Genomic DNA, 14,656 nt, shown 5'->3' on the forward strand with positions numbered 1-14,656 from the left:
TTCACATGTGTATTCATTGTGATAAGACATTTCAGGGGGTATAAATATTTTTGACTATGACCTTAGAGTGTCTCCAATCTAATTAAAATTAGATCTTTGATCCGCTCCAGCTTGATCGCTACACTTTGTGTAGCGATCAAACTGGAGCGGATCAAAGATCTAATTTTAATTAGATTGTATATTTTCAATGTTGAACCAACTAAGTTCTTCTTTCATACCAGGCACACCTCTACCAAGGGTCATTGATTTCAATTGCTCAACTTTTTGAAAACTTTAACCTTTGACATAACTTTTGAACAGTTGGAACTAGGGCTTTCATATCTCACAGGTTTGTCACTTGTAACAAGAACTTTCTTTTGGATACCAACACTTTTGGTCTTTTGACCTTGACCTTTGGAGTTTGACGTGCATTTCAGAAAATTCAAACCTCGCCATAAGCTGCCATACGGGGGCATCACTGTTTCACAAACACAACTTGCTTTATATCACTCCCATTTGTAATATATTTTTTATAATTACCATGAATTCTTTATCTGCTGATAAGGTTTGTTGTTTTGTTTATTTACTTTTGCTAGGAATAATAAACCTTTTAAAAATATGAGGTTGGAGCAGTCGATGAATGTCAATTATTTGTTTACAGTAAGAGATAACGTGGAAGCATCTGAAATAATAATCCCTCCCGAGCTCTTACTTCAGTGTGAGCCAGCTGCATGTAAAAGCTACTGTTGCCACACAAAATACCCCCAGTATACTGCAGTTTTGATTAGAATTTGTTTTAACATTGGCCATTTTATATCTAGGATATGTAATCCGAACCGTAAAAAAGGAGATATTCATAATCAGTGGATATAGCAGAGCGGCTTATTTTAATGTTTTAACGCAATGTGTGTAATTTGGGAATTGATTCCCTGTGATAATAAGGTGAAGACACCAGTTGTCCTTTCTTTCTGTGGTAGGATGTGATGGTGTACCTGGCATGACGAGCAGTAGTTATATATTGATTCTCCCACTCACAAATGACCAACTTTGGGCTCTCTCCTACTTAGTGTGCTATAATGTGATTTTTTACAAGAGCTTGACTAAGTCTCTTTGTGGAGTATGGAACATATTCTTCATACCTCCGGAAATTCAACAAACTTTAAATTGCACAATATAGTTTCTGAGCACTGGATGCCATATGAGGAGGTTTCAGAAGAAGTTCACTTGGTGCTCGGTGTGGTTGCGACATTAGTGGGAATAATTTCTCTAACTTCCAATGGCTTTATAATCTGGATGTTTTACAGGTAGGGGATTCATTTAAATTATAAAGAATGAAATTGGAACCAGATTTAATAATGAAATTAAAAGTTAAATACTCGCGCTTATTATTATAGCAACGATTATAATTAGGGTAATTAATTTAAAAAAAAACTTTTTTGATATTAAAATTTAATTTTAATTAAAATTTGATTTCATTATGCACAGCTATGTTTCATTGTTTAAAAAATTAAAATTAAAATCTTTTTTTTAATAAAAAAAAAAAGCTGCAGTTGCATGGAATCAAAATTGGAATTTTATTTTTCTTTTTTTAAAAAATCAAAACTTGAAGAGAGTATTTATCTCCAAAAATTCAGAGCTGGGATCAGGCGCCATGGAGGAGTAAAATAAAAAAAAAAGTAAAATTTATTTTAAAAAATTGGATTTAATTAACAACAGAGACAAAAAAAACCCACTTGATACATATCAAACAATATATAACAACATTTTAGTGTTTAGTGTAAACGATAAAAGTTTATAAGAATCTGGCAATTAGGGTTTTTCTGATGGGGTAACTTGGATGCTCATTCTTTGGGTCTAGATGACACACGGCCTTTAAGAATAAAAAGCACGAGTGGGAAATAAGCGAGTTTATCACAGCAAACACGATAAAGCAATGGCAGCATGCATGGAGAGTAATCTTGTCTACGATGATAACTTGCAAGAAAGAAAAGACAAGGGTAAAACTCTAGAATGACAATGCCCCTTTTTTAAGCAGAGACTGGTACTCGAACTGCTATTCCCAGAACTCAAAAGCTATCGTATTGACATCTCTTTTAGAACTTGTGTCCTCTTTTCAACCTATTGTCCCTAGTTTTCTCTTTCCGATCCATCAGTTTGTTGCTTTAGCCTTCAGGCTTCCTATTTCCTATATTCATCGTCCTTAATCCTTCAGTTGATCACCATGGCTTTGGAACCGGGGGTGGGGTGGGGGGCAAGGTCGTGCCCACAATGTCTTTGCCTATGTAAAGTATATAACTTTCAAAATCATAGCCACTTTATGCTTGTGTCCTCTTAATAAATCTTCTTCAGATCTTTTTTTTTGGTTAAGAAAATTTTGCTTGGTTGTATATCCAATCCCAAATGACAAAATTTCTGATTTAGCATCCCAAATGAAATTGTTTACCACGGGCCTGAAAATCGTCACCACTTCTCCTTATCGCCCTTGATGGTTTAATTTGATGCCCTCGATTTCTCACCGTACTTCAGTTCGTCACCCTTTCCTTCTCGCTGTCCTGTCTCCCACTATGTATCTCTCTCCCATCCTCTGAGGTCACATTGCAACAAACCAGTCTCCCAATAGTAGTTCGTATACATGTAATCATATGCCATGTTTATAGACGCTCATTTGGTGACAAATTCGACGGCAAACAAAGTTTGGTTTGGAAAAAAAGGTCATCATTATGACGAATATATTTTTTACTTACCCACTGCTTCACCATCCTTTTAAACCGCACTTGTCATCATTATGATAACTTGATATCAACATATCACTTTCAGATATGTCATAATATTATATGTATATAGAGTGAGATAGTGCTAAAATCAATCACAACTGATGATCATTGCACAAAAATCGAAGTTTCTACAGTCGACATTCATTTATTTAACCATTTCATTTAGAAATAAAAATAATAAGAGATTGATCACATTACCTTTTTATCTCCGAGTTGGCAGTATTCCAACATTAACTGATACCATGACGTTTTTTTTCAAAAAGTCTTTTTATATTAGGTGTTATAATATAAATTATTATAATTCTTTGGTAGTTGATAAGATTTATTTTTAAGATTGGCATATCTGGTCGCGGTGACATATGACAAATTTGTGAGCGGCCAACAGCTCGCCTCCCAAACAATCAACAACAGATTTGGCGACCCAAAGCTGGGTAAAGTTTACGAATGCACAACGCCACGCAATATGGATGCAATGGGCCAATATCCCATTACCAACGTTATCAAAGTCAAATGAATGGGCCAATATCCCATCAACAATGTCACAATGTCAAATCAATACAATATGATTCAATGGGCAAATATCCCATTAACAATATTAGCAATGTCAAATACAATTGTTCAATGGGCTAATAAGTATCCAATGAACATACAGCTCATCGCACAAATTAAGGTCACATTTTTCTTTCAATAAAACTTAAAATTATGGAGCTTTAGTACGAGACATAACCTTATATTATTAAATATTTCATGTTAAAGGTGCATAGTCTCTAAAATCGTTACATGTATCTGAAGATTTGAAACTCGATATTTCAAAAGAGAATGTTTATAAATTGTATGATGTTACATGGGTATGATTCTACCATAGGTATTCACAAATTAATCGAACTTTCTTGGATACTTTTTAGTTGAAATGTTCAAATTGACTTCTTAGAGATGAGCATTTTTCTAAGTACTTTGCAAATTTTCAGTACTTGTCTTAGTTTTGTCGAAATGCTGCGCCGAAAAATGACAAAACCGCAAAAAAGAAATCATGTCAAAGGATAGGATAATAAAGCATTGTTTATCTTTCAAAATAGTAAACTGTTACTATTGAAAAGAAAATTCTTTTACATTCATGATCTGAAACTTTGAAATTTTGCATTGGAACGTATTGATATCTTTCTTTGATGCTAGATTTCAGAAAGTTAACCTGAAAAGATGCCATCTTTTAACACGGAAACCATTCGAACAGATTAGAGATACTTCTATGACATCTTGCGCCTTAGTGTCATATTAATGTACAGAAAAAATACAAAAGTTACTTGAAAGTTGAAATGCATTGTTTCTGTATTTAGGCAAGTCAAAGGTATGCTTTAAAATGAACGGATTCAAAGACGGCTGCATTTGACGAGAAACTAAAACCATGAAAAAACCATTTTGGAACTGTCATAATCTATCATCCAAGAGCATATAAAAATCCTACCAATTAATATGTGTGAATTATAATTAAAGTTATGGAATAAGATCAAAATTAAGTTATAAATCACTATTAAAATATATTTTGTTGTCGCGTTACACAAGCTTGTATTTTAACAATGTGACCTTAATTTGTGCGAATACCACGGGAGTTAAAAAATGTGCGTTGAGCTGTATATCCAGGGAATATCACTGTTGAAATTCGATTAATCAGTGTTAAAAATAATTTTTTCACCAGCACTTGTTCATATGAGGTGAATCGAGTTGGCGATAACGCCACATGCACGCAAGAGCATCCAACAATGGTCACATAAATTGATGACGGCGTCGCTAGCCCACCTCAGTCATTTCTGACCAGCGCCATGTTTTTGTCTTAGCCATTCAAGTAGCTATAGTCATGATAAAATCTACTCTTTTAACTCACATCGTTTACTTTCCTTAATTATTATGAATAATTCTTGCAAGTCAGAACGCCTGAATTTTACCAGAAATATTTTTGTTGCCGTTACTCTGAACCGAGGCATAATGATGCCGGGACCAGAAGGTTGAATTTACTTACATGAGAGCCTTGATATCGAGAAAGGGTATTGGATACATTTCAAAAATCACATTATATATTTCCAGGGAAAATATTTCCTTTTTATGACATTTGCATAGACAAGTGAAAATATACCTACAACCTTTTTCATGCACCTAAAATATTTTTGTAATTTCTTTGAACAATTCTATTACGGTATCACATCCATATGAGCAAGCTAAATTAAATGATTTTTGTCCAAGGATTCTGACAAAAGGGGGTAGGGGGTAGGAATGTAAAACTGATATGAGTCGCACTTTTTTCCAATTTCAAATATCTGGAATTTAATAATGGACTACTTGTACTATCCCTATAAACCAAGTACCGTATCATGATTTAAACACTTCGAATTATATGACATGCATATAAATTAATGGGTGGTTACATGTAAGTACATGTAAGATTACTTGTTTTCATGATTTTCCTGACTTTTGAAAGGGCAAAAAAGGGACCATAACACTGCAGTGGTTATAAATTCAATCCTGGTATGTTAGCACAGTGATCTAATTATGAACAGGTGTGGATTGTACCTACAGATAAATTTTTCACCTTAAATCGTCTGTCTACTAGTTTTGTATGCATGATACAATTAATTCAACTGAGAGATGTGCATAGCGAGAACACTTAAATAAAGGATAAATAAAGGTTTTATAAATGTATTGATTCTCAGCATAAACTTCTACAGGCCATATTTTTAATTGATGTATTTTTGCAAAAATCTATTTTATAAATTACTGTTTACCTTTAGGTTTTATATAGATAAAATACTTTTAATAAAACATGAAAAAGGTCCTGTATGCTAAAGGGAACTAAATATAATATTTATTGGATAATTAAAGGATTTATGAACTAAATGCTTGATTCACTTGGATGAATTTTATATTTTTAAAGTGTGTACTTTTTATGGTTACTGTAAAACACTTTTTATTCGCTAAACTTTATTTTCGCGCAATTAAAACCAAAATTAAATTTTAAAAATAAAAGTATTCATTACGATTATATAGCGGAATAACAACTATTACTGAAAATTATGTCTCGCTTACAAATAGTCAATGACAATCTCGCGAAAATAAGTAATTTAGTGATTAACAGTACCTATTTTATGGTCATGGAAATGGGTGTATACTATGGTGGCATATTTCTGCCCCCTTAAGTTATATATATTTTTTCAGTACCTTGCAAGACAGACTTGAAAAAAGGAATTATTAAATGAATCTTTAAGAAGAATTTCAGTAGAATATTTTATATAAAACTTTTAAATGTTTCTATTTGCTTATCAATAAAGTGAAAAAAAAGAATGGTTGCATGTTTTCTAAAATACCCTGTACATATAAATATATTACTACTATTTCAAACATGATATAAAAATCATTATGATTAAAGAATAGAGATAATGATGTAATTTCATATTTTTTTTTCAATCAGTTTTGAAGGACTGGAGTACACATCTAATACATACATGTTTAATAGCTATTTTTTCTGTTTTCATATTCAGATTAAAGTAACTGTTCATAAACTTACAGGCTAAACTTTCTGATATAACAGCCCAATTACTGATAAGAAGTCTGGACATTTTACTTTCTTTTCACAATATTCTTTCACTGATCTGAAGCAGTAGGAAGAACTTCGACGTCTTGTTTTATTTGTAGAATCACGCCAGCTAGGCTGTATCTCTTAGGAAAATATCTAATGGACAAATTACTGTCAAATGAATCATTGGAGCAATTTGGTATCTTTATTGACAATTTCTACAATGATAACTGAAAGGATGGTTTATAATAGAAAAAGCAGCTTGAATTCCCTTTAAATTAGCATTAAGTTTCTAATTTGTGAAAATGTATAAAAGAAATAGTTTGTTTTAACCAAGCCCCTGTTTTGTTACCTGATTAATACATATCAAGGCTAACAGCAGGAGATGTTCACTTCTCCAAGTCACCTGATCTCACGTCTCGTATTACCGGAGGTAAAATTAATTATGACCTGTGTGTATACGTTTCCCCTCACCCCATTGTTCTGTTTTAGGCTTGATGAGAATCGTGATTCTGCCCACTTTAACACAATTCATATTGTTCACTGGATTACCAAGATTCAACATTTATTTATCATTATATTCATCCTTTTTAGGAGAACCACGTGCAATAAAAATTGCTTAATATAACAAAGTCAAATAGATTTTTTTGTTTAAAGTGCAATTTCTTTAAAATCTTACATGAAACATGTAAGTAACTTTATCTTCTACATCGACGAATGATATGACAAAGGTAGACAAAGATTCTTTAATGAGTTTTTTTTCAAGATAGTATTTTTTTTAATTCTATGATATATTTATATTTATCCTTCAGTGGAATTGTTTTAGTGGTAGCATTGAACTTTTGTTGTATTGTACGAATTCCGCGTCTTGTCGCACTTCTAGGTATTGGAGCCTTGAAAGAGGTAAAAAGACTTAATGATGTTAAAATGATGCTTCGTATAATTAAGTGGAACACGCAAATCCCATTAAAATTGATCACGAATCTCCTATCCTTCGCATTTGAGAAAAGAAATGCACACAATTGCAGAATAATGGAATAAATTTATCAATCTGAAGAGAAATACCTTGACTTTTATAACTTTGATAGCTTTAACGAATTTTCTTCATCAAATCAGATAAATGAAAGATGATTTTAGATACGGTCTACTTTTGAATTAACTGTATCAATTTTATCGAAATTTGAATAAAACATGAGAGTTAGCATTTTGTAAACATTTTCAGACAGATGGGCGATGGCCACTTGACCTCCTATAATATTTCACCAGTGGAGCTAAAACTGATGTAATTTATAGAACCTTTAGAGCACAGAGGTGAGACTATAAATGGAAGACTTGTTTCCTATCGTTCAATGAAGCTAAACACTTAACTAGAAGTCCGAGAAACCTTAGTAACATTGGTTGAACGAAGCAATAGTAAATACCAAGTTGTTATGAAAGAAGTATATAGATTAAAAAGTCACGTTGATGTTAAAATACATTTACATTATCTCAAAGCTGTATATCTAGTATATAATGAATTTTGTAGCCAGTAGAATGCCAACTACGATTCATTAAGACTGAAATATGGAAACAAAATACGTCATACGTGCAAATCTGAATGAAGAACCTGGCAAGATTAGAGTCCAATACTGCCTCAATCATTGTCCATTTCTTCCTCTCATCATTCTGTTTAACGGTCGTCTTCAAGCTGTTTTTCCTGCTTGTGTCTGATTTTGATGGAAAATAAAATATGATTTATACAGAAGAAATGAATCATTCTCGTCGTCCGAATTTTAAATCGATGAGTTATTGTCATAAATATGCACTTGTATCAATTTATGAGTGAAGGAAGGAAAATAAACTTTAGGTCTGAATAGTTACACATTTGCAAAGAAAACAAATATCATACCGAGACCCCCCCCCCCAAATATATGAAAATTTCTTGGTTATTTCAGCTAAAAGGCTTATAGGATGATGAAATGCTAGTAGAACCGTGCATACTTGGAACAGATATAGACTAAAATGTAGACATTCAAGAATTGATAGCATAATTATTATTAATCGTAAAGGTGTGGTTCTGCAGAAATATGTACAAATTCTTGGTCCTAAAATTCCTGACAGCTGTTACCGGGTCAATAAATGTATTGATCTGCGGCTCATATCAAAGCAATATAAGGGTTTTTAACATCTCATGTTCACAGAGATCAAATTAATCAAACTAACACTCACTCGGTCAATCCTAAGGATTTACAGAGATACTTGACAGATAAAACATTAAATCCGATAGCTCAACAGAGCACTTACATCTGTAAATGATGCTAAGACAAGCTACATTCTCTCTGTGTTTTATATAGATTTCTGGTCGTTCATTGTATTTTACGAGATAAGAAGAAGTATTAAAGAGTATTTTGAGAGCAGTAAGATCTTGGAACAAATACAGGATTAAATCAATGATCTTTATGGTATCTAATTATGTCACTGTAGTGTTATATTAGAGCATGTGAGAATTAATCATGACCTGTGTATACGTTTCCCCTCACCTCATTGTTCTGTTTTAGGCTGGTTAAGAATTAAGAGATGAGAAAAGTTAGGCGCAGGTGTAGCGCTAGCTGGCCTATGGATTTCGTAGTAGACAGAGAGGCCACCACACATAATAATGAAGGAATTTTCCAAGATTTCATGTTGAGTGATAGCAGATTTATTAAACAGTTATGAACCTTATTAAAATCAAAATTTAACATGTTTTCGAATTTCATCAAATTAGTTAAACAATGCAATGGTTACCTAATAGAGTTGATGATCAAATAATCTGTCATACACATAAAGGTAGCTTGAACAAAGTCAATTAACCGGATAGGTTAATATCTTATTGGGACATACTTTTGTAATAAATATAGCACGCCTTTATTTGGACATACGTCTGTAATTAAGTATTAAATTATTAATTTAGAAAAAAGGCAGGCCTTTAAGTTTAAAAAGCGAATTCAATGAAATGCGGTTCCCCGCTTTCGGTGTCTTAATGGTTGAGATGCCATTATTTGGACACCAGACATATGTCGTTCAAAAGTATCACCAACATTAATTATTTTTAAATTAGGTCAAACAAGGTCAATGGGTCAAAAATCATAGTATTCTCGGACACTTCTTGTAACAGGTAATGCACATGTCAAATATGAGAGCCTTATCTCTTCTCAATTAAAAGTTAAGAAAATAACATGTTTGGAAAAAAAGTCAATGTCAAGGTCACGGGGTCAAAATCATAGCATTATTAGAAAAACCTTATCTAAATAATGTACATGTGTAATTTGAAGGCTCTATCATTTTAAGTAACGTTAAAATGTTTGAAAAGTAGGTCAAACCTCAATGTCAAGGTCACGGAGTCAAAAATCAAATCATATTTGGAAAGCTCTTGTCACAGGTTATGCACCTGTGAAATACGAAAACCACCTCTTCTCATTCAGAAGATATGACCAAGGTTAAAGGTTTTTTGTGACAGACAGACGAATGAGATTTTATATGTCCTCTCACTTTCGCGAAAGTGGGGACAAGAAATAAGCCAATACTTTCTTATAGTAGGTGAAAGTGTATTTTATATACATACTGTTGAAACAGTAACATTTGAACTCACCCTTCAGCCAGAATTCTCATTATTTCTTCAACATAAAGTTTATGCCATCGGAGATACAATGTCGTAAATTCAAAAGTACTTAAATTGTTCTGATTGTTTTTATCGAGGTATCAACAAATTATGTAAATGATATCGAATTCACACATGTATTGATGAAGAGGTGAAGATGACCAAGGTGTTTTTGATTTCCTCTTGTAAATCAGACACTTTATATAACACCTGTACATAATTCATTGATAACGCAAAGTAAAAAGAGTTTTACCTCTTCGCAGATAATTTATTTAGAAACTTACGAGTCAGTGAGTATGGGTCTGCTTTTTATGCCTTTATTTGACTCCTATTATCACATTCTGTTTAGTTAATTATGGATATTGATGTACTTGTGTTAGAGACCTAGCTTATCTGTTATTTCTTTTCTGCGGTCATTAATTCTCATCCTGCACGCGGCCGATGTAAAACAATTGAGAAGTTTCTTCTGATGGCTATCGGCTCTGAAATCTTAAGGCATTAATTATAGATTTGTTCTAGGCTGGGAGTTGAAATGAGAATTTAGTTCTGTGAATACCTGCAGTCAATTTGACGGAAATTAAAAAATGACAATGCAAAATCTCAATTTGTTTGGAAAATCTGCAGAATTGTTGAAAAAAGCACAACTGCATGTTAGAGATATGTAATTTATATCTTTTTTCTTCAGTTATACGAACGACCTTGTATAATTTATAAAACGTAGACGTCTGACGTTTTGAACTGTGTGGAGAAATCTTACTTTATACTTTCTGAGAGTTTGCTTACATAAAAAATATAGATGGATTAGGAGCGCTGTTGCATGACTCGATTTAGATTATGTACTAGACTTGCTCAAGTCTTGATGTTGTGCTCTCTTGAATACTTTTTAGAACATTTCATTACGGTAGAGAGCGGAGGAAACAATATAAAAATCAACAATAAAAACATAGAGACTTAAACAAGTATAGTTATATTTAAGTGTATGTATCAAAGTCTGATAAAGTTTGTTTGAATGTAATATAGAGGAGAGACGGTAGGGGACAGGTGACCCCTGATAAAGTTAACTTGCTATTCCTCGGGATACATATATCCGTTATAAATATTCCAGTATATACAGTTAACTTAGTAAGGCTTTAAGTCAATGAATATGGAGATAACAAACAGAAATCAATCTCAAACGTCAATCAAAACAATACAAATAGGGAATAGAATAAACAGGGACTTCAGATCAGGTGCCATGGAGGAGTAAGCATCCCCTGTCGACGGTCCCACCTGCTGCTTGCTTCTTGTCATGACGATGTAATATGCATTAAGAATGAAATGTTTTCGTTGAATATATACAGAAATCTGTTTATAGCTATATATATGCTATTTATACATTGTAGGTACAGAAGTCTGAGAATTTCGTCCAATCTCCTTGTACTAAATCTGGCAATAACGGACACCTTTCTCGCCCTTGGAAACCTGCCTTGGTTGGCGATATCCAGTTTTCGGGGATATTGGATTTTTGGATATATAGGTTTGTTGACAAATAAATAGTTCGAGCTGTCAGTGTTTATGTCTCGCCTTTAAGATATTGTACCTTGATATATTTCGTTATTCAGGAAGTAGGAAAGATTAGATAGAAACTTGGTGAATCCCTTGTTGGCATGTCAAAAGAATGTTCGACTCAAGTGGGTATATAAAGGCAAGGATTATGACTGTCTAATAAAACAATCGTTTGAAGTATAATATTTAAGTCGATATCAAGCATTCATACTAGCTGTTGAATTTATAAGAACAAATCCTTGTGAAGTTTAGATATAAAACTAATTACTTAAATTCAATTTTCGAAAGTTTTGTTTTGTCAATTTTACGGCACCGGGCATCTTTCGGCAGAAAAATACAAAAGGAAGGAATATTCATTAGCAATTTGTTCTAAGATTGAACTCGAACGATAAAAATCCGTAACTGTAAGTGAGACAGACATTTTACCATTTGACCTCGATTTTAATAGCAGGTGTTGGCATTGAGTGACCTTCGAATATTTTGAAAAATATTTTTCCACCTTATTTTCGAACAGTTAAGCTAATTTATTGATTTTTTGGTTTTGCAAAAGTGCAAATGCATTTTGGCCTTTAAATTATTCTTTTAATATACCGACTGTAGAGTGAAAGTTTGCACCTAGTACTCGTATATACTGTTTATTAATTAAACAATGTGATGGAAATACTGAGCTAAGGTACAAAAAGTTTTGAATTAATTAAGTCGACTTTTGTGTGTGCATAAGAAAAAATATATATGAAATTGCATCAAACAGTATAGATTGTACGGCAGGTATATATAAAAGTGATCTTGTTGTAAGATTGCAATTTTTTATATTTTACACACTGAATTGTCTTAGGATTTTTCTACGTCTTTTCCCGAGCATAACAAGGAGCACACGGCGGGTGTGACAGGTCGGCAGGGGATGCTCACTCCTCCATGGCACCTGATCCCACCTCTGATGTTTAAGTTAAAGGTCCGTTTTGCTCTGCTCCTGATTTGTATGGTTTGATGTTTATCTTGATTTAAAAGACAAATATTTGACAAATATTTTCTGCTTTGTTATCTGTTATCACAATTGTTTATTATCTAAATATTAGATTCGAGAACTTCTTTGTATAAGGAGTGTGTCAAACATTAGCTTTAATAGAGATTTGAAAGAAGAAACAAGTATTTGAGTTACCGTATGTGAAGTGAAAAATTCATTAAAACATACGCTAACTACTTTGAAACAAATTGTGAAAATAAAGAAAAATTGTGAAAAATCGAAACTCGTATGAATAGATGATACCACTGTAAAGGCACAGAGTCCTGAAAATCGAAACCATATGCTTTGATGCAAATTAAAGAAGTAAAATTTTTCTGTGGCGATAAGCGATTGACACGCCCCCTAACGAATACTTTGAAACAAGTTACTGATTCACATGAATCAAAGACACATTTACAAGTTTGACATGATAAAAGTGAATTTATAGTCTGAGCACTGGACATGACCAATATATAAATGTATGATTTATATAAGATTCTAATTATTTATTTGGAAATAACGAACAGTATTCAAGTTCAATAATCCTTTAAGCAATACAAATTTAGAGAGAGTAACCACGGACCTCCAAAACGTCAGAGGTGGGATCAGGTACCATGGAAGAGTGGGCATCCCCTGACGACCGGTCACACCCACCGTGTGCTCCTTGTCATGATCGGGAAATAACGAAAAATAAGTCGACAATTCAGTGTGCAAATAAAAGCTTAACAATTAGTATATAATCCCACGTTCTGTCTCATTCTTACATTTTTAAAAATATAACTCCTCTTTTATCATAGGTTGCCAGGTGTATGGATTCATCGGAGCGATGGCTGGATTTATTTCAATAAATACCTTGACAGTGATCGCCATGGAGAGATTTTTCGTTATTGTGATTCGTATGCCATGGAAGCAAGTCAAGACCTCCAGTAAGACAGTCGGTGTAGCTATACTATTTATCTGGCTATATTCCTTTATGTGGGCTAGTTGTCCGTTAATCGGATGGGGATCTTTTATTCTCGAAGGTTCCATGACGTCCTGTACATTTGACTTCTTTTCTCGCGATGTGAATAACAAATCGTACGTGGTTTCCATTCTTGTTTTCTGTTTTTCAATTCAGCTTTTCCTTATTATTTGCTCATATGTCAGAATTTACCTCAAAGTTTTAAAGCACGAAAAAGAAATTGTCAGCTGGTGTAGCAGTGGAAATGAATCTTTATCATTCCATAGCCGGAGAATCAAAAAGTTCCAGAACGTTCATATGAAGACGGCTAAAGTTTCTCTAGTGATTATTTCTATTTTCTGTATATCTTGGACACCCTACGCCATCATTGCCACGATCGGAAACTTTGGTGATGCCAGTGTCATTACGCCGCTAGTGTCTTCGGTGCCTGGAATTTTCGCCAAAATCTCCACAGTACTCAATCCAATGATATACGCCTTACTCCATCCCAAATATAGGAACAAACTCCCATTCCATAAGCAGAAAATACGAAAGATCAAAAGTGATTTCAAGGATTTAATGAAATTAGACAATGAAATGCAAACATCTTCTGGTCGATCAGACACATTTTATCGCAAAGAATTCCATAGAGAAACGGTCGTGTAACTCATTATTTAATATTCCTGGATATTTGTGAATTCTGTTCAGTCTCTTGAAAAGATAATTTTATTTTCATCCTTTCTGGAAAAAAATATGTTGTTTCATTTTAAATATTTGTTTTTACATTTCAGTGAACTATAGAAATATGTATTTTTATATTAAATGTTATATTAATTTACTCTTTAGTAAAATTTTAAGAATCACTAATGAATGCATGTGAATGAATATCATCGAGTTGGACCTCTTTGATGGGTTGAAGACTATGTACATGACAGACAGTTTGATGATATTGCATCAGTTAATAATAAACAACGCCACTCTACCATGCATTCATTGTTGAATGTTGAGAGCTGAAAATCACAATCATTTTCGCATAAGAAGAAAAATTGGTAATTATTCGACTAAAATATTGAATGGTCGCCCGCGTGACCCAGTGGTAAGAACATCTGCTCTAGAGTTACGAAGTAGGGAGTTGATCCGTATAAACCGATGTCCCGTGTCCCAGTAGGTGCTGGCACGAACAAAATCCTCACTGCTGAATGGCCGTAAGTGGCGAGTACAGGACAAAATTTCCAGC

The 14,656-nt window shown here is 33.3% G+C and overlaps 1 protein-coding gene across 1 annotated transcript; it reads left to right on the plus strand.

Annotated features, from left to right (window-relative positions):
* The first annotated feature begins 684 nt into the window (after window positions 1–684).
* Window positions 685–14,286, plus strand: LOC134281076 (rhodopsin-like). The gene is made up of 3 exons (XM_062763538.1): window positions 685–1,283; window positions 11,314–11,447; window positions 13,277–14,286. The coding sequence occupies exons 1-3, from the start codon at window positions 1,099–1,101 to the stop codon at window positions 14,083–14,085; spliced, it is 1,128 nt and encodes a 375-aa protein (XP_062619522.1). The 5' UTR covers window positions 685–1,098; the 3' UTR covers window positions 14,086–14,286.
* Window positions 14,287–14,656: the final 370 nt, after the last annotated feature.

Source organism: Saccostrea cucullata, unplaced genomic scaffold, assembly GCF_032062105.1.
Source record: "Saccostrea cucullata isolate Sc308-1 unplaced genomic scaffold, CSIRO_AGI_Scuc_v1 ctg621, whole genome shotgun sequence".
NCBI classification, from domain to species: Eukaryota; Metazoa; Mollusca; class Bivalvia; order Ostreida; family Ostreidae; genus Saccostrea; species Saccostrea cuccullata.